The sequence below is a fragment of the Aspergillus caelatus genome (genome assembly GCF_009193585.1).
Source record: "Aspergillus caelatus strain CBS 763.97 unplaced genomic scaffold BDV27scaffold_166, whole genome shotgun sequence".
NCBI classification, from domain to species: Eukaryota; Fungi; Ascomycota; class Eurotiomycetes; order Eurotiales; family Aspergillaceae; genus Aspergillus; species Aspergillus caelatus.
In genome coordinates this window covers 50,121-74,005 of record NW_022475429.1, presented here as the reverse complement: position 1 = coordinate 74,005, position 23,885 = coordinate 50,121, and the positions used below count along the sequence as shown (strand labels likewise).

At 48.0% G+C, this 23,885-nt stretch overlaps 6 protein-coding genes across 6 annotated transcripts; 2 read left to right on the top strand and 4 right to left on the bottom strand.

The window, feature by feature from the left end:
* The first annotated feature begins 157 nt into the window (after positions 1-157).
* Positions 158-2,011, top strand: BDV27DRAFT_26622 (FAD-dependent oxidoreductase). Its single transcript, XM_032076166.1, has 2 exons — positions 158-1,314; positions 1,372-2,011. Exons 1-2 carry the CDS (start codon positions 343-345, stop codon positions 1,753-1,755), a joined length of 1,356 nt encoding a protein of 451 aa, XP_031924736.1. The 5' UTR covers positions 158-342; the 3' UTR covers positions 1,756-2,011.
* BDV27DRAFT_26623 (uncharacterized protein) lies at positions 2,012-4,059 on the top strand. Its single transcript, XM_032076167.1, has 2 exons — positions 2,012-2,247; positions 2,634-4,059. The coding sequence occupies exon 2, from the start codon at positions 2,653-2,655 to the stop codon at positions 3,538-3,540; it is 888 nt and encodes a 295-aa protein (XP_031924735.1). The 5' UTR covers positions 2,012-2,247; positions 2,634-2,652; the 3' UTR covers positions 3,541-4,059.
* A 311-nt stretch (positions 4,060-4,370) lies between these two features.
* BDV27DRAFT_147661 (uncharacterized protein) lies at positions 4,371-9,082 on the bottom strand (the record flags this gene model as incomplete). Its single annotated transcript, XM_032070787.1, has 5 exons — positions 4,371-5,162; positions 5,435-5,506; positions 6,580-8,693; positions 8,796-8,923; positions 8,985-9,082. The coding sequence occupies 5 exons, from the start codon at positions 9,080-9,082 to the stop codon at positions 4,371-4,373; spliced, it is 3,204 nt and encodes a 1,067-aa protein (XP_031924734.1).
* Positions 9,083-10,040: 958 nt separating this feature from the next.
* On the bottom strand, positions 10,041-13,634 carry BDV27DRAFT_160518 (NPA1/URB1 family protein; the record flags this gene model as incomplete). The annotated part of the gene is made up of 5 exons (XM_032073050.1): positions 10,041-10,358; positions 10,409-10,735; positions 10,796-11,595; positions 11,648-13,423; positions 13,487-13,634. 5 exons carry the CDS (start codon positions 13,632-13,634, stop codon positions 10,041-10,043), a joined length of 3,369 nt encoding a protein of 1,122 aa, XP_031924733.1.
* A 2,730-nt stretch (positions 13,635-16,364) lies between these two features.
* On the bottom strand, positions 16,365-20,366 carry BDV27DRAFT_132744 (putative RNA helicase-like splicing factor (HRH1)). The gene has a single exon (XM_032067946.1). The coding sequence runs from the start codon at positions 20,263-20,265 to the stop codon at positions 16,579-16,581; it is 3,687 nt and encodes a 1,228-aa protein (XP_031924732.1). The 5' UTR covers positions 20,266-20,366; the 3' UTR covers positions 16,365-16,578.
* A 734-nt stretch (positions 20,367-21,100) lies between these two features.
* On the bottom strand, positions 21,101-23,064 carry BDV27DRAFT_147657 (ATP-dependent RNA helicase SUV3; the record flags this gene model as incomplete). Its single annotated transcript, XM_032070786.1, has 2 exons — positions 21,101-22,061; positions 22,118-23,064. The coding sequence occupies 2 exons, from the start codon at positions 23,062-23,064 to the stop codon at positions 21,101-21,103; spliced, it is 1,908 nt and encodes a 635-aa protein (XP_031924731.1).
* Positions 23,065-23,885: the final 821 nt, after the last annotated feature.

The following is a 23,885-nucleotide window of genomic DNA, read 5'->3' as shown; positions in this document are numbered from 1 at the left end:
TGATTGGCTCTGCTTGCCGGCATCGTTTAACCGACCGCCCGAATTAACAGAGCTTTCGGCCGGGCGCGGAGAACATCCCAATCTGGAATGGGGAAAGATGGAACGGGCAAGAAAAAAAAAATTAGAAAAATTAATTAAATTGACACTAAACCATTGACCAGTGCAACGATGTGCATGCTACAACGAAACATCATGAATCGAACTGCAGGGCAGATATCTGCTCCTGTGTGACCTCTCCAACAGATTTATCCTCGCTGTGACCCTCTTTTCCTACCACTTTCCGACGACAGTGTGCCTGTCGGCCTCCCCGAGCGAAAAACGAAGCACAAGGGGTTCCCCACAATGTCGCGCGATATTCTCGTCGTCGGTGCGGGCATTGCTGGTCTCGCCAGTGCTATTGCCCTTTCCAACGAGCTCGCCCCCGTCATTCCCGGACTGAAAATCACGGTGTATGATGGCTCACGGGAGCTCACGACGTCAGGCGGCGCCATCAGTTTGACACCGGTCGCTCAAAGGTACCTCGATGAGTTAGGGGTCTTATCCGAGTTGAACCAGATGAGCGATCACGCTGGGATTGAAGTGGACGCCATTGATTTGTTTTCCGTGCGTGCCGGCCGCCGTTTGGGGCCCCTCCGATTTACCGATGAGAACGGACATGGTTACGGTGGCTATAAGGGTCGTCGGGTATTGCGCAGCGCTTTGTCGGAAGCCATGCTGGCAGTGGCTCGCAGGCTGCCCAATGTCTCGGTTCACTACGATAAAAAGCTAGTCAGAGGAAACACAACGGCGGAGAATGTCACATTGCAGTTCGAAGATGGTTCAACCGCCACAGGGGACTTGGTCTTGGGATGCGATGGAGTTCACTCGGCGACACGAACAAAAATCGTAGATCCCGGCAACCGATCCGAGTATACCGGTATCTCTTTCATACAAAGCATGGCCGACGCCCGGAACTTTACCGCAACGATGCCCTTTACTCAAACCGCGGTACACCTCGCCCGGCATAGCTCGCTCCTAACGAGCTACTGCGACCCAAAACACGAGAAGCTCTTTGTGGCGGCTATCGTTCGCGTGAGCGAACACCTGATCGAGAAATACCAGGCGATGTCGGGAACGGACCTGGCGGCACAGAAGAACATGAGGATGTCAATGCGTTACCTGGTCCGGGCGCAGTTCGGCATGTCAAGTCTACCGTACATCCGCGAGATCATTGATCGCACCGAGGATTGGATACTATACCCTGTATACCAGGTTCGTCAACGAGGAAAATGGTACACAGATCGGATACTGTTACTCGGCGATGCCGCGCACGCAGTAAGTTCCATCACCACTAACGGCATTGGGTTCGTAAGAGGATTAATACAAATATAGATGCCTCCGCGCGATGAATCGGCTGCGTATGCGGTAGAGGATGCGATTATATTTTCCAAACTCTTGGCGGAGAATCCCGACTGTCAGCTAATCACATTGTTTGAAGAATACGAAGAGCTTCGACGAGGACTAGTCAACAAGGCATTTGATGCGTCACGCAGGCTGTGGCAAAGTGACCTTGACAAGGGCCTCTTTCCTGGCCAAACTCGCGATCTGATGTCTCCTGTCCATCTTCCACCCGACAGCCGTATTGGAAAGCGTGCCACACAGCCGATCAACAAGACTAAACTACCCGCTCCGACCCACGAGAGCTTCTCAGATCTGTCCGTGTACTCGTTGACCAGCGATCTTGGGCGAACTGTCGACGCGACGAATGTTGATTAACGCCGATCACCAAAATGGAAGCTTAGCTGCCATAGGTGTGCATCTACTTCGCTGCATCTCCTACATATGCATGGCCTCAAACGGCCCGCTTATAGCTGATTTACGGCATTGTATTCAAGAGATTCATCACAGTGGTCTAGTGGCCATGCTCCTGGTAATGCCCATGGGCTCTTTCCAAACACCTACCGTGTTGCCTCGCCTTATTTACACGCTTCCTTTATCTTCCCATCCTTTTCCAGCCAACTTTTCACAGTTCTGTGCCCACCTATTCTTATTCACCATAGAGGAGATTCCCACTTCACCATACATGTTTTATTCAGATGATACTGTGTCGCTTCATTAGTTGCTTTTAATCATTGCTTTCCGGTTCCATCCTAGGATCGTTTTATGATACACTGTTTAATACAACTCATACATTCAGGCTGGTAATGCTGGTTGTTATCTTCGTTTATGTACTAAAGCGCACCAATATCCTGTCGTTTGAAAGACAAGGTAAACTCTATCTTCTAGAACTCACTATCATCATAGCCCTTCCCTCTTGAACCTCTCTCTGATATCTCGTGTCATGCTCCTATCCTGGTCCGTGGTCTATGAGTCAATTCTAGAGGTCAGATGTTTGGAGAGGGTATGGATGGGGTAAGAGATGAAGGTGAGATATGAAAGGTAGAGGTGTGATAGTATCCAAATCTCACATATGCCTTAGCCTTAGTTCTCATCTTACTCTTCCCTGATCATCATTATCCTCTTCCACTCAGACTGGATCATACACACTCCTATACATATACTTCACCAGTACTACATACTCCTATGATTCTACCCCATATCCTTCTTTCTATGGTTCATGACGAAAAGTGACATCACTGACATCACTATCATAGCCGGGAAACATTTTGCAAAATGTCTACACTCGTGAACACTGGCCGTCTGGCGACAGCCCCATCATACCAAGGTGACCTGAAAGAGGACGATAACCTAATGTCAGCCCAAAGCTTGCCCAGAGGCACAACAGGAATCGTCGGATCAAGTGCAACTGGTATTAGGAAGCGTCTATTAGAAGCAATCCAGCTAGGAAAGGGAGGACAATATGTTCTTGTCACAAATGTTAGCCCTGACCTAGTAGAGCAGTCGATCGACAAGCGTGTTGACGTATTTGGTTGTAAATGCCAAATTACATACGACGCAGACACTCGACGAATGATCGTTAAGCTCCCCGGTGGCCCACATGAGATTTCTTCGGGATTCTTTGATTTGGAAATTGCCTACCAAACCCAATTAATGAATCTTGCTCATGCATTAAAAGCAACTCGTTCTAAAACACACAAAGATGGCAGCTACATAAAGGAACCGGATTCTTGTTTCCGTCCAAGGGTTCTCCCCCCGGGGAGGTCAATCAAATGGCCTACACTTGTCCTCGAATGCGGGTGGGCGGAGAGCCTACGGCACCTCAGAGTGAATGCAGACTGGTGGATCTCACACTCAAAAGGCGAAGTCAAAGCCGTCATCATTGCGTCTATTAAGAAAGATCCGTATAAACTTCATATCGAGAGATATTCTGGTGTACAATCACAAACCAGAGAACGCCCACGGTACGCCAAAGCCCTGGAGCAAACCGTCAAAGTCTATCGTGCCTCGAATGGGATCGCCAAAACTGTGGGCCATCCCTTGATCATACCATTCGCGCAAGTCATGCTCCGGACTTCGAACGGGCCCCCGGAGGGCGATTTCATCTTCGATCAAGCAAATCTGATAGAAATGGCAATCGATGTCTGGGATGAGCCCGTCTAAATAACTTTACTACAGAATCGCTAAGTCTACAGATGTGGAATTTGTCAAGATCACCATCAAAGACTCAATCTATGAGTATCTACTGAAAATGCATACTCGAAAAACGGCCAATATTTCCATTACTATGGGGGATGATGTTTTGAAGGATCAAGGTTCGATCATCGGTCTCATCAAGATGTTTGGGGGGGACAGTCATCGAAGAGCCAACAGGTGGACTTTCCATTCAACGCAACCATTAACGCAGACCTAGTGGCATATTCTGCTGATGAATCTTTCTTTTCCGCATTGGATTGAACTTTGCTATCATTTTCGTTCAAGTTTTATTAGTTCTAATATTTTTGAGGTTTTTGGTTTTTTTGATAGCTGGTTTTCTCTTCCTAGTTTCTGATCTTGGTCGACAATTGATTCTTATACTGCTATTTACTGCTTGAATTGGAAGTTTGATGCCATCATTTTAATATTATATTATTTGATTTGGCTTTGAATGCACTTGGCCTTACTTCATTGGCTATCACTTGATCCATTGTGAAGCTATCTTCAAGTTGACTAGTAGTCATTAATGAGTGAAATGATCACATTATGGACGTGTTAGCAGCGGAAATAGACATCATTGTAAATACAGTATGGCAGTCGATATCCATCAGACATGAGCATGTTCCCCGTCAGTAAATCAATATGAGACACAGGCCATTTGAAGAGAAGAAACAACCCACACAACACCAGCACTAAAAGTACAGTACATAGGATCCGCGAAAGACACGGCAAAGGAAGGTTAGAACAAGGGGTTTTGTACAAGTCTTAAGGAAACAAAGCATCTCACACATCAACAATCACTCAAAGTGCACAACAGGCCTAGGTCCCAAGCAGCGGCGCCGACCCGCAATCCTATTACCCTGGACCAACGCTGGGGAAGGGATCCTCAAAGGCAAAGGAAAAGCAAGAGGAAGCAACGAAGCCTCCCCAGCACCCAATGAATGAAACGACACCCTGACATCCTCCATCTCAACCTCCCTAATACCCTCTCCACCCTCAGTCAAAAACTCTTCAACATCAGTATCCGCCTCGTCCGTATCCGCCACCCCATCAACCCCCTGATATCCGGAACTGACCACATGCGAGAACCGATTAGTAGAGTGACGAGTCCACATCTGCGAATTTACCCCCATTCGCTGGGTCTGCTCCTGCTGCTCGTAGTCATCGTCGTCGAGGATGTTCTCCTTTTCTTCATCGGCAGAGGAGTAGGTAGTAAAGCCAGACATGAGACCGGGGTGGTTCTCCAGATGCGAGTCATCCGGGTCCTCGTAGATATGGAATAGATGCGAGGGACGAGCGATGTAGGAGTGAGACGGGCTGGTGGCTATGCTGTAGCTGCTTGAGTTGGCGTGGACTTCACCGTCCATGTCGGTGTCCAGGCCCATTTTTTCTTCGTTGATAGCTGCGGTCGAGGTATTGGTTGAGCTGTGAGTTTCTAGGTCTGTTTCGTCGGCGTCTAAGAGTATTTCATGATCGTGATGAGTGGTGATGCGTTTGATCGCGATGTCGAGATCATGGTCATCCTCGAGGTCTGACTTTTCCTGGTTTGCAACCTTGAGTCTCTTGCATTGCCATGCGTAGTGAAGCGGCTCTTGGGTGATGTTGTCGTCGATGTCAGTGGTAGACTCTAGTTCCCCGTGCTTGCGGACTTTGGGATTGGGGATTGTCACAGTTCGGACGTTGTCGTGCTTGACTGAGTCTGTGGCGGACTGAGTAGATAGTCGCTTTGGCTCGCGACGAGAGGTGGCTACCTGATTTTACCCCCTGGTTATTTTCGATTGACAAAGATAGAGGTTTCTCTGGCTCCGGGATTGCGTATGATCTGTATCGAGTATGAAAGCGAGGAAGAGGAATTACTCACATATTGGTCGATGTCCAAGCAAAGCTCGAAGTCGACCTCGTCCATCATATCGCCAAGCTGGGTAGAATATACCTGTTAGCCGTTTCGCTTTTTCTATTGACCCATTTGAGCCCTGGATGGGCTCCTTTTCTCCATCACTACGCAGAAAGTGTGGATGTCGATTACAGGTTGAGGTATTGACGCCTCTGCGTCTCTAGCTTATTGTAGAGTTTCTGGCTTTTGATTTGTTAGAAATTAGGCACTCTAGTAGTTTAGATCAGGTGAATAGATGAAAGACTTGCCTTGTTCGCTAGGGTGGATGTATGGCTGTGGTGAAAGCTGTAGGTATGGAGTAAAAAGTGTCCAGACGGGAGGATGGAGTAAGGGGGTTTGAAGATCAGCAGACGCGGTCGAATAAAGAAATCTACTTGCCTTTGGGTTGGGCGCCATGGTAACCTAGAGTTACTTTGTATTGTGAAATATTGATCGCGGAATATTGAAGTGATGTATGTGGACTGTGCTGTAGGTGGAAGGGAATTGCATCGTGTGCAAAAGATGTATGTGCAAAAGTGCATCGCGAAGTGCCCTGCCCTGCCATTCACTGAACAGGATAAAACACTAGCTGGAAAATTTTCGATGGTGCCCTTCACTGGCCAGAACTGCTTAGGATATGACATTCACAGCCAATCACCTGGACATTGGTCCAACAGGGTCAAAGATATGAGCATACAGTGAGCAATAATTTTACAGATGGAAACCTCTTTTCAAGTAATAGAATGATTGCAAGTATCCAGTCATCTGCTAAGCAAGTAGGGTTTGTACGATCTATCCTGTTAGATCACATACTTCACTAGAGATTGTTCAATCCGCCTATTACTTTCATTTCGATCAGCCTAGGAATGGAGCTTCGGCAGCAACCCCATTCACACTCTTTCGACACTCTCAGGGCAAATGGCAGGAGATTTAAACAGATAAAAGCCAGTCCTTGCTACGCACAGACGGTGGGCACCAGGGAAAGCAACACATAGACTTGGAATACATATCAAATTTGGCAAAAAAGTGGCCTGATGAGCCCAGCAATAATCCCGCCATATGCCACGCGTATTTCGCATCAAGGAGCGCGGCTAAATCCATATGTCTGCTTATCTGAACTGGCCCGGACCTACCATACCGCCCCGAGCATCTCCAGCGCCGACTTGTCCAAACATATCCAATAAGTGCCGAGAGGAGTGCGGAGGCCCCTGTGGACCGGGGTTACCGTCGAATGGACCCTGACCACCATGGCCAAGACCCATCAGAGCTTCGGCATTGGGTGGCATGGGCGGGAAGCCAGACGGGGGAGGGCCGTTCATGTAACCCGGAGGAGGCATCATACCCGGGGGAGGCGGGAATCCCGCTGATCCATTGCCACCCGCACCACGTGGGAAGGGTTGGCGCTCACCGAGCGGTGGAACATTACCATGCATTGGCATCATATTAGACATAAAATTAGGGTTGACGCCCCGTGTTGGTGTAGGAATACCCGGTGGAGGCGCGAGAGGACCGGGGCCACCGCCCTGCTGTGGAGGAAGCTGGTGGCCAGCCCATCCGGGAGGCGGCAAGTGGTCGAAGCCTGGCGGCCTCTGCACGCCCATGCCAGGTATACCTTGACCTTGAGGAGCCCGACTTCCACCGGGGGTGATCGGAACTTGGCCGCCTTGAGGGAACGGCATATCCTCAAAGTAACCCATCGGAGGCCCATTCGCGGGTCGTCGCCGAAGCTGATCAGGCTCCGCTCTCTGCATATTAGCAATCGCCGGATCATCAATGAAGTTAGGAGCCTTTGGTGCAGAAGCAAGCCCTGGAGGAGGTGGGAGCATATCTGGCATGTTCATCATACCAGGAGCGGCGCCGGCACTTTGTGGTTGACCATGGCTACCTTGAGCCTGATTTGTAACGGGAGTGACACGGACTTGCTGCATTAGGCGAAGTAAATGTTCCCGTTCTCGGGCTTGGGGATCCATAGCAGGACCAGCACTCCGCATAGAACTCTCCTGCATGAGCATGGGTTCTGGCCGCTTGACTTGCTCGCGGGAGGGGGATGAGATAGCGCTTTGGACAGATTCTGCTTGGGGAAGAGATGGAGGCCTATTGGCTTGCACGGCGTCGTTGTGAGGAGTAGCATTGCGCGACTTGCTCCCTCCCAGCATCTGTAGAATACGCTGAAACCCTTCCTGGTCAGCATCAGTAGTAGACGGCTGGACAGTAGGAGACTTATTCCCCAGCTGCGAATCGGTCTCTTTTGCCGGACTGCCGGGGGGTGGGCTAAACAACCCAGCAAAACGAGAAGATTTGAAAGGCTTCCCCGGAATATTTTCCTTCTTGGGGGTAGCCTGACTGACTAAGGGGGCCTCTAAAGGTGACGAGGTAGCGATTTCCTGAGGAGATTTGGAGTCACCCAGAAGTCCGAAAAAGCGTTCCATTGCTGTATCTGATTGGAACGGTGTGCCGCTGCTGCTGAAAATTTCGCCGTCTGTTGGTCTAGGCTCCGGCTTCTGAGCAGGGGCCGGAGTCGATTCCATGGGTGTCTCTTTCTTCTCCTCTACAGGAGCCTGAGAAGATCCCGCTTTCATCCTTTCTTTCCAACGTTCGAAATCTTCCTGAGTGTGCACCCTTCGGGGCTCTTCCTTATCATTAGAATCCAACCACTCAGGATCCTGTTCAAATTTGGCTCCTCGAGTCCAATCCCGGTCAGCACCGTGCCGGTCTCGACGCCAATCTCGGCTCCGTATCGGGGTCTTTTCTTCCTCGGCATCGGGGCCGTCCTGATTGCCGTCATCGCGGAACCAGCTTCCTTCATGTCGGGCACGCCCCGGCTGGCCGTCCCTCCGAGGAAAGAATCGACTATCCTTATCTTTCCCTCCCCGTTCATGGTTCGGAGTCTGCTGGTCGCGTTCACGATTGAAATCACGGGATTCCCACCGGTCAAAGTCCCCGTTACGTCTTGGTTTTCTGTCTTGTTCATCCTGGCCGAAGGTGCGACGGGGACGACCGGCGTTCCAGTCATCTCTGTCCCCACGACGAGGAGTGAAAGGGTCCGACTTTCCGTCACGTCGGTCAAAATTACTATCACCAGCTTCCCTATCCTTGAAGAACTTGCCGCGGAAATTTAAGCGGTCATTCTTGATGTCGTCCGAATCAGGTTGCCTGGATGGCCGTTCAGTAGCATCTATCGAGCCCTTGCCCGGTATGCGAGATGCGGACGCGAACGCAGTTTTTGGTGGCCCAAGAATAATATCCTCTACAAGGAATTAACAATGTCCTCAGTTAGCGATGAACTCTTTAGAACAGTCCGTCTCGGCACCAATAGAGGACAGCCATAAGACAATGCTCCTATATTTACCTGAATTCGAATTGCGGGAGACATGACGAGTCTCAAAGATGCTCGGCCGTCGAGGTGTCGTCTCATTTGGATTATTGGGGTCGCGAGGGCCGGTGGTTTTTCTCTGTGTCGTTGGGTCGGGTATCGGGCTAGTTCAACATCGGCCAAGTCAGCCTCCGAATCATAAGGGCAACCACAAGAATCCCCTACCCCATCCATTCTTCTACCGGAGGTAAGTTTGCAGGCTTAACGACCAGGGGCGACGAGCGTAGCCATAGCAGCTCATCAATCTGGTAACGTCGCGCCATGAGGATGGCTGAAGTGTGTGATGTTATCGGCAGACCGTTAGAACGTTCTCATTGGTTCGCAAGGATCAGAGGCGGGAGCTGGAGCAGTCGCAGGGAACGTCGGATCAGAGGGGGGAGAGCGTGTGTATGTGTGTACGTGTGTGTGTAGTCTGGGGTAACGGTCCTTGTGTAATGGAGGGTGCGGTGTAGAGAGGTGCAGTGAAGCAAAGCCACTTGCTAGTGGCAAGATTGGCGGAGTTTCAATCGGTCAGTCAACTCGGGGACTCGATGAGGGGCACAGGAGATTCCGTTGTCAGATCAAAAGATTTTATCTGGCAGTTAAGAATGTAGTTAACTATCGTTGCAGAAGCCGAGTGGAAGGTGGGAAATAAAAGGCGACACAGCCGATGGTTAGTAGGTCGTAGGTAAATGATGGGGGGTTGTTGTGGTGAATGGTTTCAACGGAGAGCGCCCGATCTGAACTTGTGGCCGCAAAACGTTTGTTTCGGCCGTCGGCCTCAGGCTCTTGCACTCGACCTTCCGAATGGGGAAAGTCGCTTTGTACCTCGACAAACAACAACACCAACAACCAGCATCATCAAGTCAAACACAAGCATTCTAATTATTCTATGCACTCATTCTTTTATACACAAAAGTCACAATATTTATTCTAAGGTCTATCAGTATGTGACGGTAGGAGATATCATTCGCTACTATTCACAGGTATTCCTAGCGCTCCTTTGGTGAGGAGGACTCATTCACTTTTATATATTTTGGTAACATGACGTTCATTATTTTGACAAAGCTTTAGTACTAGATAATCACCATAGTGCAAAATTAACAAACACTATAAGTATTGATACGATGGTAACTGGTAGAGAAGCGATTCAGAAAGAAAAAGGGAAAAACGTTGAAAAAATATTTAGCATTATATCTATAGAAGAAAAGGATTTACATCCTCTCCTAAATTATTAAGCATCTACACAGCAATGTTTTCAACAACCTGTGCCACAGATCCTCCACTCCATTTCATAACCCGATCCTGTTCCGAGGATTCATACAAAGAGAACGCCATGGCCGTAAAAGTTGGCACCTCCTTACCACCCAATGCTGGAATTTGGCTCTGGATCCAGCTGACAATACCAGCCCGAGTAATCAAAGTTGTGCTACCTTGGACCTGTGTTGAGCGATACAGTAGGTGTAAAATCTTTCGCTTGGATGGAAGGCTGGGTCCGGGTGATTCATAGAACGAAAGTGCTCGTTCAAACACATTCGCGCGGCGGTAGATCCCCATATCCTGTAAGCTCGTTAATGATGTTTCGCATGGTATACGACATGGTAGCTTACAGTCTCTGTGCGAAGGCCTTTAATGAGTAGATCCAGTAGCCAGTTGGTCTCCTCGAAGTAACCATCATCCAATTCGGGTTCGTGCAACAGAATCTTGTCAATCCAATACGATGGAATCTTCTCTGGTTCCCAGGAAGGTGACTTCTGAAGGAACTTGTTGACTTTTCCATAGAGCTTGTGCATTGGATTGACGAGAACTGCGAGACAGTTGGAGGCACACTCTCCCACAATCCATGGCACGGGCGACTCTAGACCAATCTGCTTCACCGTCTCTAGGAGTTCACCGGTGAGAAGGAACACCGACCTCCACTCGACATATTTGGATTCCTGGTATTGTGAGTCATGTAATCTCTCCATTTAGCCATCATAGGAAAAGTATCAACTTACTCGGATCTTGGACATAAATCGAGTTATGTTAGCGAATGCCTGTCTTCTGACTTCTTCGTGTTCTGAGCACAGGCAGAGCATCAAATCTGCCACCCGGCCTTGCTCAACGGAGATCTCGATGTCCTCCTTCTCCCATCTATGCAATGCATTGTGAGTTGTGCCTTCCGTGGGTAATGTACCGAATATCTCCTCCAAGTCCACGGTTGACTTCTCGTTGTTTGAACGTGAGGTTGTCGGTTGTGTTGTGCTAGACTCTCGTCTGTTGCTATCCTGACTTGGCCCCTCTTCGGTATCTTTTAATGCCTTTTTCAGAGTCGACTTGGTGCGCTTATTCTCAGTGGCTGCTACCAAAGTATCCCGGGCAGCCTTTAACGCTTTTGAGTCTTCCCCAGAGCCTTTCAACTTCCCAAGAATTTTAGCAATCCATGCACCAACGGCGCTTTCTGCATCACCTCCAGACTTAACAACAAACGGCCATTGTTCAGTAATTGCAGCTACGATAGGGCTGACCGGTTTTGATACTGCCTCACACAGCGACCCAAGCAAGTCTTGGTAGTGAACGGGTTTTTTTGCTACCCGACAAACACAGTTATCGAAAAAGGATAATTGATGGTGCAGACTTCCAGAGTCGGAAGTCTCAAAGCTAGATACGAGTGACAGATAGGAGCCTGAGTCTTGCAAGACAGAGTTCTCCGTAAGCACAGTCTTCAGCAGGACCTCAATATCTTTGAGAGAATCACGAGATGATGCCCCCACCACAACCTTGAGAATCGAGGTGAATGCAGAGAATTGCATAGACCCTATAACCATATTAGCAAGACGTTCAGGGCAACAATATTACGACGTACTTACCAGGTTGTTGCCACCAGCGCATCGATGCGGATTGCTGTGCGATCTTAAGGATGCTACCCAATTGAGCAAGCAATGATTCTGAGTCTTCCTCACTAGGACTTGACTCGTCCAAACGTTTCAAGATATCAACCAAAACAAGAGAAACATCGAAAGTTTCTTCAAATGCCACATCAGGCACAATTTCATAGAAACAGGCGAGCAGCTCGGCCACAGCTTCTTGCTGCTGCAGATCCTCCTTGGCAGTTTTCTTGTACAGCGATACAACATCTTTCATTGAGGGACATCGACGACAGAATTCCGCGATTAATTTGCCTTTGGCCTGAGTCCAAAATGACTGGCTGACACCATGATCTGAATTAAAAATACGAAGAACCTTTCGCAGCTTGTTGAAAGAGATTGTCAAAATCCGAACCGCAAACAAAGTAATTATCTCCGCATTTAAATTCAGGCAGCGGGTTAGGGTCTTCTGGCTAAGCGGACGAGGCAGGATGTTCTCGATCACTACCGATACGGGAGGCGGCATAGAAGGCAGTTTATCCTTCCAACCAAAGTTCGTTGGAACAGGCAAGCTGACCGTGGAAAAAAGAAGCGCGGACTCTGCCATCCATGATGATGTAGGTCTCGGGTCTGAAACAAACATGGTTTTCTTTGTGAAAAAATCGGCAACAAGCTCCGGCGCTTCTTTAAAGATGGCTACCAGAAGCTCGATCTGCAGGCTGTCTGCGTCTGGACGAAGAGTCTGAGCGAGGTAAGATAGTATCCCGTTACGAACAGGCACGGACTCTCGGTATTTGTCGACATATACTGCAGAATCAAGCCCCAAGTCGATCGATGTGTCTTCCTCCCCTGGCAAGGACTCCGGGTCACTCCCGTTAGGGTACCAGCTCGTCTCCGACAGTAAGACGCCATGACTAGAGTTAGTGCAGACATTCATCAGAATCTTATGGATCTCACTGGCGATAGATACGCCAGTGGGATTCGGCTCCTCAGACTCTCTGTCGTAGCCGTAGAGCGTCACAAGTTTCTCCAAGTTCCCTCGGTTGAAAAACTTCGTCTTCGCATTCCTGGAAAGGGAAGTATCTTGCACAATATCCCTCTCGATGGCTCTGATGATATCCAAAACAGTATCTCGGGGATCTTTTCTTACATACTCCAAGAATGCTCTGATGACCTTGTACTGTTCAATAATGTCGCTCTTCGCACTAGCATGCTGGAATCTCAAGTTTGCCAGAACATATCGTTGAGCATTCCGTCGGAGAGTCGACTTTTGGCTGTCATCTGAAGCCTCCTCTAATTGAGACTTGTTCGGAGTTAGAAATACTTCTATGCGTTTAAAAGTAATATACCGCACGGCGTAGACATGACGTGCAACAGCACCTCCATCGAAGCTGACAATTTCAGTAAGGAGACGAAGACAGGGCGATATTAGATGCTCCTTAGATTTCGTTGCCGTCAAGCCGCGGTTGAAAAACCTTAGTTGTTCCTTTTTCAACAGAAACTTGCATAGAGCTAATCCAAACTCCCGGAAATCCAAGTTAGTAGATACAGTCTTGATAAAAAGAGCCAACACCGACGGAACCACAGTCAGCAACGACTCATTATTGTTACTATCTGCAAAATTCCAAGTTTGGATTAGATCTGGAAAGCAAGAAGGCTCTTCTTCATGCGAGATTTGCGAATCGCAATAGGCTTTGAGGATACGGAATTTCTTGGCTTTCTCGCCCTCGTTCTCAGTCTGCCCAGTTGCGAGAAGAAATTCTTTGAATTTCTTAATGCCTGGTGTTACTCTGTGAGTATGGTTCTACACAGAACATACAAAAAGAGTAATAGTGTACTGACCTTGTTTGACCTCATTGACATTCTGTTGGAAGGTTAAAAGGTTGCGTAGTTGCCCGTGAGACGTTATATCCGTAGGAGCATCATTTTCCTGCGCAGAATCCACCTTTCTCCTCTTATTCCTGTGAAGCTGATCATCATGAGGAGACATTTTTGCGTGTGGATGATCTCCTGATTGAATTTGGAGACTTGAAACGCAGAGATGAAATTGAAGTTATGTAAAGCTTCCCGTCAAAATTTTGCGGGACCTGATTGGCTGCTGGCGACCCCAGTCCGGAAGGAGCGAAGAAACTTTTCCATGCAGCCTGCGCAGACTCCAGACTCCAGTACTATTGCAGTCCTCGTCAAGTTTCCGTTATAATGCCTGTTTTACACCAAATTTACAAGCCATGATCACTTACTTCGCTTGGTGGCTTGATTTTACACTTAGTAATACTTCATACTATAACTAGCTAGTTAATTATAACTAATTAATTAAAAATTTCCTATTATCAAGTAATCTACGTAGGTCAGTCAATTCAAAGCGATTCAACCTACCTAGACAGGTAAAGCACATTAAACGATTCAATTCATCTAAATAAGTCAGTCAATTAACGCGAACCATTCAATCTATCTAGGTAGGTCAGTCAATTCAAGCAATTCAATCACCCAGACAGGTTAGGCAGATCAAAATGGCTCAATTACTCAAGGCAATCTTGTCGACATGTTCAATATCGTCTTGGTCATTGTACCGTCCCCAACCAGCCCATTTACCATCAAATCAAGAACTAGGGAGATTATCACACCGACTAGCCAAATCCTAGTCCCCGGAGACTACGATGTATATGCTTCTGATGGTTGTAAGTTTTATGATCATTGAAGGAAAGAAGAAATGCCCCCGGCTAACGTGGATAGGATCCATTAACCTAAGTGATAAGCCGTTTGTACGGCGTATCCCATAACAAAGTGTTAAATCTACTGGGGCGAAGTATTCTGCAGGATCCCGAATTGCACCAAAAGTAATGTAAGATTTTCCAGATCTTGAATCTGCAGCTAGTCATCTCCTAATCTAGAATAGAGGAACAATGGCCAAACACAAACGAGTTACGCAAGCACCTGAAGACGCACAAGGAAATCTTTCTGGACAAGGCCACACGGGGTGGCACAAATCAGGCTGAAAAGGACTGGGCAGTTAGTAAGTTTTACTACATAACTCGCTCTTGGCTAGTAGAATGTGAATATTAACTTGCTTACTAGACTTTTATCGATCTTTAACAAAAGAATGGAGATCATGACAAGGCTGTAATGCAGTCTGGACCTGGAACTCCATGTCCTGCGTCTATATACTCCTCTTCCTATGAGTCGGAGTAAGTCAAATAGATTAGGATCTTTACAAGTACTTGGCTAATTATTTACTACCTGGAAGTGGAGGCGATTAGTCAAGCAAGCTAATATAGCGAAACAGAATTACTGGTATGAAGAAGCACTTTCGGCAAAGCAAAATCGATATATGTGTCTAGTATCTAGTAATGGCCCCGCGCTCTCTTCTTTCTCGGCTCCTCTCCTGCTTATTTGTGCTTCTGGGGTGCTGTGGCCTCTGTAAGTCCTTCTTTCTCCCCGCCAAGTGCGTGTCGGTGGTTAGATAGTCACCTTATAAAATATTCTCGCTGCCCCAACTCAGAGGGATTCTGTTATGCTAGGTCTATCCCCCGCGATTAGAGGCACTCTAAGGAATCAGTGAGATTGCCCGGTATAAGTAGTTATTACGGGTATTAATAACCGTGCTTCGGCTCAGTTTATTTAGCTTTCTCCAGATATATAGTTTTAGGCATGAACTAACAGCCGTCTAGTCGCTGTGAGGATGATAAAGAGGCCTCTGAAAATCGACGTCTCGGAAAAATATCTTGTAAAGGGTATGTATGTATAACTTAAGCTAACTAGTTATTGGCTAATTCTGGTCCAAAAAAAAAAAAAAAAAAAAAAAAACCGGGGATATCAATATCTTTTCTAATGATGAGGACGTTCACAAGTCCTGCAACACCAAGGTCAGGTCAGGTTCAAACTTCATTGAATTACAATACCATACAGCTCAACAACCAACCAGAATGGAGAATTTGCGAGCACAATAGTACATACGTGTCGCCACGAAATCAACTTCACGGAGGGTGTGCGGCTTAGAGATGGAAAGTGTTTCCTCTGGAGTCCGTAGCCGTCGCGCTCATCTAGATAGGCAAATGGAAAGGCTAGAAAGCGGCCCATATATTCTCGCTTGGGATTGAAAACAATTTCGGCCGATGGATCACTAATACAGACTGGAGAAACCATTCTACTGGGTCCATTGACTTCATTCAAGACGAGATTCTTGTATATAGAAATGCCAACGACCCCAATTGCGTTTCAGACCATCTCCTGCGCTGGCACTTCCGGCAGAGCGTGCTTGCAAATTCGAGAGCCGCCGGGGAGCCTTCTTTTGAACACGACCTATAGGACCTTTTTCTGATTGAACAGTTCGAAATGGAACTTTCGTCTAGACTGCGGGGATGGGAACAACATCATGTGGATGGTGCAGGCAATGGGAGATGAACGGATGGGTTTGCTATTTTGTTTCTTTTATATCCTATATTTTATTTTACTTTATTAATTCGAGTTATACCCATCATCGCTGTCATTGTACTCCACGGGCTCACAACCCTGTGCAACAGAACTATCATCGTCCTCTTCGTCATCATTCACGCTGGGAGATGGTTCTCTCCTTGAGGCTTCTTCGATGACTTGATTCCTTGAGCGGTTGGACTTCGCTTTGGGGGGCCTTCGTGCGTTCTTGGTGATCTCGGAAAATCGTATACTTTACATACTAAACTACATTCACTTCCTGCTATAGAACTGCTAAAAGATACTGTTAGAACGGTAATATTTCTTGAACACGTCTATATCGTACGTTATACTCTCTGAATACAAATGTTGGGTTCCCTAATATGCTCTCAGTACAAAGCGCACCAAGGGCGCGATCAACAAGAAAAAACACTTCAATCGGGGGTATTACTGTAAAAGGGCACGTATTGTAGTTACCCAGAAAACGGGGGCATGGCATGATGAGATTGGAAATTGTACAAGGTTTAACCCCAAGTTCCTCCACCACCTCCTCTACCTTGACGTCTCTGTGCAGATAGACGCCAATCATCCTCGCCCGCAAAGCGATTGTGTAAGGGTTGGATACGCTCAGCCTTCTTACGCTTCGACAAGCGGTCAGTAGGAGCTACCTTGAAGAAAGTTGGAGCTGCCTCAACCAGCCATTTGGGCTCAATAGCTGTAGTGCAATGCATGTATTCCTTCGTTGTGAGGACCAATGTGTGATAAATGACGTGCTCCGCCGGCTTGCCAAACAACGCAGAACTGGGGTGCATATAGACGGGTGTACCCTCAACAAGTGTTTTGTATCCTTCCTGGGGGTCCTTGCGCGCTGCATTTCTGAAGAACCCGGTGCATAGTGCTTGACGTACTTTGGTAGTGTTCCGTCCGCATGAGACGATGCGGTGATGGTACCGGTCCATGATGCCAAGAAGCTGCTGGCGCACATCTTGAGCACGGCGGATCTGACGCGCCTGGATGAAGTTCTCGAAACACCAAGCATTGTTGAACTTTGAATTTTTCCAGCCGTTGTACACATTGAGTAGGGTCAAGTGGTCGCCTTGTGGATCGTGGAACTTGGCTTTCTTTTGATCTGCCTGCTGCTGCTTTTCTTTAGGTCTATAAAAGACCGACTGGATAGAGAGCATAGCAACGATGCTAAGAATTTCCTCAGAACATCCCATGTCGACTGACGCAATGAGGACCTTGGCAAGTGCTGGTTCCATGGGGAAGTCTGCCATCTTCCTACCCAAACGAGTCAAAAGGCCTTCATCATCGAGTGCAGACAAAGCATAAAGCTCCTCTAGCGCAGTAAGCATGGTGTTTGTCGGAGGAGGGTCCATGAAGTCGAAATGGAGCAAATCATTGATGCCCATAGCTTTAAGCATGAGAATAGTATGTGAGAGATTTTGACGCTGGATCTCGGGAATTGTGGTTGGCAACATTTCCGATTGGTAGGCTGCTTCGGTATACAAACGGAAACATTTTCCTGGGCCTGTTCTTCCAGCACGACCGGCTCGTTGCTTGGCCTGCGCTTGCGAGATAGGAGTGACCACCAAGGAGTCCATACCAAGTTTCGGATCGTAAGCATTTTGCTTCACGAAGCCAGGGTCAATGACGTAGTAGATGTTGTCAATAGTAATGGATGTTTCGGCAATATTGGTTGCAATAATAACCTTCCTACCTCCTGGTGGTGCAGGTTCAAAAATCCTACTCTGCATCTCACTAGGAAGAGCAGAGTAGACAGGAAGGATGACAAGCTCTGGTACCGAAGGACCCAACGCTTTCATTCGCTCGTACAAAATCTCGCAGGAAGTATCGATTTCTTCTTGTCCTGTCAGGAAAACAAGAATATCACCAGAAGGCTCCGTTAAGTGAATCTGCATGACAGTGATTAAAGCCGCATCCAGGTAGTCAGACTCGGGCTCCTTTGAATACATAATCTCGACTGGGAATGTACGTCCAGGAATCGAGAAAATGGGGCAACCGTTGAAATATTCGGAGAACTTCTCTGCATCCAACGTCGCCGATGTAACAATAAGTCGAAGATCAGGCCTCCGCTTTATTGTCTTTTTTAGCAATCCGAAAAGGACGTCTGTAGCAATTGTCCGCTCGTGGGCCTCATCAAGCATGATGACAGAGTACTTCTTCAAGTCTGGGTCTAAGAGGACTTCTCTTTGAAGCATTCCATCAGTCATGTATTTGATTCGTGTCTCAGGGCTAGTGCAGTCTTCGAAACGAATCGTGTATCCAACCTCTGCACCGAGCTTGCACCCAACTTCTTCAGCTACACGTTTGGCGACTGACATTGCGGCCACACGTCTCGGTTGGGTACATCCGATAATGCCATTATTTCCATAGCCAGCCTCAGCTAAGTATTGTGTCAGCTGTGTGGTCTTTCCGGACCCAGTATCTCCAACAACAATCATCAATTGGTTGTCACGAACAGCATCAAGAAGTTGCTTCCGGAACTTGTAAACCGGCAGACTTTCGCGTTGTTGCTTAATGGACATCGATGTTCGCTTGCCGAGGGACTGATTCTTGCCCATTGTAACTCTTTTCCACTCAGGCACAGCGTCATCGGGTTTAGGTTGCTGAGCCGTTCGAAGATCAGCCGCAAATTTCCGGTCTTCTGGCGCAGCCATAGGATCTTGCCATTGTGCGTTAAGATCAACTTCTGCAGCTTGCTCCGCAGCCTTATCCTGAGCCTCTTGTTGACGAAGATCTCTTCGCTCTTTAGCCAGGTTCGTACCCGCCATAGCTGCTCGGTTCATAGAGCCATCGGGCGCCTTGACAACTCTAATAGGAGATAATTCCAGGGACATCTTAGTTTGACCAGCCAAAAAGGGCGGCTCTTCATCTCGGACTTCAATATCAATATCTTCCTCCTCCTCAAAGGTGCCCTCGCCTGTCAGTGTTGCATGGTATTCCTCGTCGAGATCGGGGTAGTCAGCCGCTGACACAACACCGGATGCGATCAGCTGTCTAATTTCCCACCTCTCTGGTGAAGTTAAGCGCTTCCGGTTTTTCATAGGCTTTCCATCAGAATCCTCGATGACAGGCACTTCCGAGCTCAAGTTGCCATATCGCTCATTCGCTGAAGTCCCGTCGAGGCGTTCCATATTGGCGCCAGACGCCAATCGGCGTTGAGGAATAAGATCAAGCCCGGTCACTTGATCGACTTCCTTCATCGAGAGCCCAATGCGAGACCCTTGTATACTGATGACCTTGACTTTGACTGGCTGACCTCTGGAGACCAAATCCGAAGGATGATTTACTCGCGCCCCTTCTTGCATCGCAGAAACGTGTACCAGGCCATCCACCTTGCCTTTGACACCCAAGAGATTCACGAAGGCTCCGAAATCCTTCACACCAGTGACACGTCCATCGTAGACCTTGTATAGTACCGGGGCATCATCCAACTCAACTGGGGGTGGTTTCCGAAAATGGTCGTCCTGACTCCGATCATGCCGCCGCCGCCGTTCGCTGTGACCATCGCGGGTTTCATCCCGGCTGGAATACTTGCTTCGCGTACGGCCGAATTCGTCGACGTCGTCATCTCTCTTACGGCGACGGGGGCTATACGATCTCGACCGGGAACGATATTTATCCTTGCGCCGACGTCCACGATCGTAGTCATCGTAACCAGGGCTTCTGCTTCGTTTTCTGCTACTCCGGTCCTCCCCTGTTGCGCGACCCTTCTCCTCTTGAGCCTTTCCTGCTAGCCCTTCAAGCATCGCAAATGTATCATCCATTGCATCGGCCTTGGCATCGCCTTCGTCTGCAATTTTCCTATCCGTGTAGTCGTCCTCATCCCACTGTGGTGCCTTGTCCGGAACAGCTAGACCTTTGAACACGCGCGCCTTCTTTTCGAGTGCATCGAGGACGTCCATATCATCACCCCCTTTCGCTTTGTCGGCATCGTCCGTCTTCTTCGTCTTGTATTTCGGGTGCATGGTGAGCACTAGACGGTCAATACTCTCCATCAAACTCTGAGGGAACTCTGCGCCCATCTCGTCTAGGGTCTCCTTGAATTTCGAAAACGAACCGCATTTCAGATGCTGGTCAATCACGAACTCCGCTAATGTCTTGTCATTAATACCCAAGTGGTTCTGGAGTTCGCTCGTAATTCGCGAAACGAGCGAAAAGAGCTCCAGACTCTGGAGGTCATCCATGACTGGTGCTTCAAAAGTGACCGCAAGTCAACGAACAATCAAAACCAATCAAATGGATTCTTGAATATGTGAGTTAATCCGCAGAAGAGTGTGCTACGCACCTCTCTGGTCAGTAGGTTGCGTTTCGCCAATCTTTGAATGCTTGAATCGGGAAAGCTCACTGTCGCGGAAAATCGTTCTGGCGTATTGCGGACCACTCGCCACTGATAAGATAAGCCAACTTCAAATGTATTCACCATTCACTAGTACAGAGTATGGAATCCATTCATATATTTTTATTTTTGCAACACAAGAAAATTGTTAAAGGCTCTGTTTTGCCTGGCTCACTTTATTGGCTCAAAGTAAGAGTGAATACAAGTCGAACTACTTGGATATTTGGGGAGGTTACTGTATGAAGCGAAGTTGGGCAACTTAAGAAGCTATACAAGTATTTGCTACAATTGTATGAGATACACCATTATTAGGAAATCTCTGAAAGAGATGCCTTGTGTCTGCAAATTGAATTAGATTTAAAGCTGATCATGTCAGGTAGCAAAAACTGAATGGCACCCTGAATTGGCCAGAGCTAGATCTATATACTGATATAATATACACTTAATTTACATTTGTATGCTACACTAACCCCTACTTTCTATCATCCAAACAAGGGAAGTCTTCAACTATTATTCGCCCCCCCTAAGATATTTGAATGTCAAACTTCAACCAGATAAAACAAAGTTTGGCTTGTGTCGTTCTCGCTACCATCGCGATGACTATGACGGAGAGAGTGGAGAAGATGCTGGAATGCTTCGTTACAATGAGATCCGCAGTAGATATCTCGGCAAGGCATGAGATCCTACGCAGCCTGTGCCTCCGGACTGACCCTTTCTAGAGAGTCGTTGTCGGCTGAGAGATCAATAGGGACCGTTTCCTCGCCCTCTTCTTCGAGAGCGTCAAGATCGGCTTCAGCAAGTAATCGTTTATGATCCTGAATCTGTTTCTGCAAAGCGATCTGGCGGCGAAGCGAGGCGTCCTTTCTCAGCTTCTTATTAGCAGAGAACTCAGTCAGTGCCCTAACCATCCTCTCTTCGACTAGCTCCTTCACGTGGGCGGCAAGAGTTCGGTCAGTGAAGACTCCACCGAATCGGAAACTGAGCCACGAGTACAATATCACAGACTTGTGCAATATCTCCAAGTCATGCAAATATTCCTTGTTTCCAGACACAGGTTCTTCTAGAATCTCCAAATTCAAGTCCGGTATGTCCAGCAAGCGACCACCTGTGTGCTCGGCGACACATTGCGCAAATGCACAGGCAACATCGCGCGAGGAGATGTCCCGGGTATGCATGGGCGCAGCCATAAAGGTCATTTGGTCTTCAAATCGCAAGCCGCTCACAGTGTCTATAACCTCAGCGTTATCCAATTGACCCCGAGGGTCACACATGAAGAACAAAGGATGGACTTGGGAAACATCAATAAGACGTTTAATGATATATTCCAACGGAATGCTCTGAGGGAAGTATGCGGCAAATCTCTGGAAAATAGGCTCTGGAGGGAACACGCCGGCCGCAGTGATTGGAGGGGGCTCGATCCCCATGGCCTGGTGAATGTAGGGAAGATCCACCTCTTCTAGGGATGTTACATAACCGACATTTGTGCCGTCATTCTCGGCAGGCTTTCCTTTTTTCTGTTGTTGAGCAGCCGACCGGTAACGACCAGCGCGTCCTGCGATCTGTTTGATTTCAGGTACGGAGAGCCTCACAAGACCACCTGGCACTCTCTTCACGAGTGTTTCGAAAATGATACGTTTGCAACTCCTGTAAAAAGGTTGATTAGGATATATGGTGCGACATTATAGCGACAGCAGACTCACAAATTTAGGCCCATACCGATGGCATCACTAGCGACCAGATAGTCGTATTCGTTATTTGGGTCATTGAAAAGACTGGCTTGCTGAGTCCGAATTTCAGCTGGTAAGCTTCCATACACAATTGCCGCCCGTTTCCCAGTGACCTTTTCAATATCTGCTTTAAGCGCGTGAATTCCGACGCGAGAAAAGGCGACCAGGCAATCTCCCTTTTGCAGGTTCTTTAGGTCGCCCCTTAGACTTCGGTCCATAACCTTCAGAGGGTTTAGTCGTTCATATCGGTGAATTTCAAGCTTATCTCCCGTAAGGGCTGCCAGCTCTCGTATCAGCGGTACAACCCTTGGCTCACCACAAAGATGAAGTTCCTTAGCACGGGCCCCAAGTACAGCACGAGTCCAGGCCCATCCGCGTTTGGGGTCCCCAATCATTTGGATTTCATCAATGACCCCTACATCATACGGTTGCCCTAGATTAACCATCTCAACTGTATTGCTCACAATAGTCGGTGCCTGGCCCTCAGGGATTTTGACATCGTCACCAGTGACAAGACTGCAGGTAGTTCCGTTGGCCTGAAACCGATGGTATACCTCCTGCGCAAGTAGTCTTAGTGGCCCAGCATAGAAGCCACTTTTACTAGCCTCGAGCTTTTTTAATGCCTGATACGTTTTCCCCGAGTTCGTTGGCCCCACGTGTAGATGTATTGTTCGCTGTATAGATCGCGCTTGCGGATACCACTCTGCTGGAAAACGCATATCCGCCACTTTCTTCTGCTGTTCTAAGTTGGGGGTTGAGTATTTCGAAGTGACATCCTCAGCGTACAGGAGATACTCCAACTCATTCTTTAGGCCCCGAACGCCAGATTGAATGTACGTCTTTTGTAATGTGGTCTTCACTTGCCGTAGAGTGCCGAACCCCCCACTAGTTGCTCGGTCCTCTAATTTGCATGCGTTCATCACATATCGTTCAAATCTCTGCCATCCAGCTAACGCCGACTCAGAGCTCTGTGCTAATTCTTTCTTGAGCTCCTTCAGCAGAGTCCCCACGATGATTGAGAAGTCCGGTGCGGTGACATTCTGCCTTGAATTCTTTGTAGCGGAACGGAGGGAAGGTCTGGCCGGAGACTATTCAGGAACACAAGCTATTATTAGACGAGTCATCAAACAAGGAGCCAAAGGGGCAAATACATTGTCAGGCTTAGTCTGTGCGGCCTCTTGTGCCTTCTTTGACTTTTGCAACCGTTTCGACCTCTGAAGTGCTGGTGTGGTGGAAAATGTTCGTATCCCCGAACGAAAAAGAGGTTGTATAGCGCATGACAGGCAATGGCTGCCTCTGCTCGCCCATGACTGCATTCCTTAAGCGAGAAGGCGGGTTTCAAACGGCGAGCGCGTTCGAAAGGCGCCGTGGACTATTCGCGGCCGAAAGACTTAAGCTGTAGCAGATTTTGTAACGCGGAAAAGCTGCATATAGTGGTGCATGGAGCTAGCAGGGGAACCTGCGACCAAACCCGTGCAATGCATTTAACGACCGACGACAAGTTGGGTTGAAAAATTAAAGTATCATTTTGCAGGAGTACCAATGACATCGGCAAATTGACCGTATCCAACCAAATAAAAGACTTATCTTCCAGTTTTGGTATGTAGCCACTGCCGCCTTAGTCATGGTCGCGACCTTGATCATACTTGGCACCTACTATCGTTGTTAAAAGCAGCAGGGAGCAGTATCCCGATAAGGGATGGCCGAAAGCGTGCCGGCGCCACACCGCATGAATGCTGCC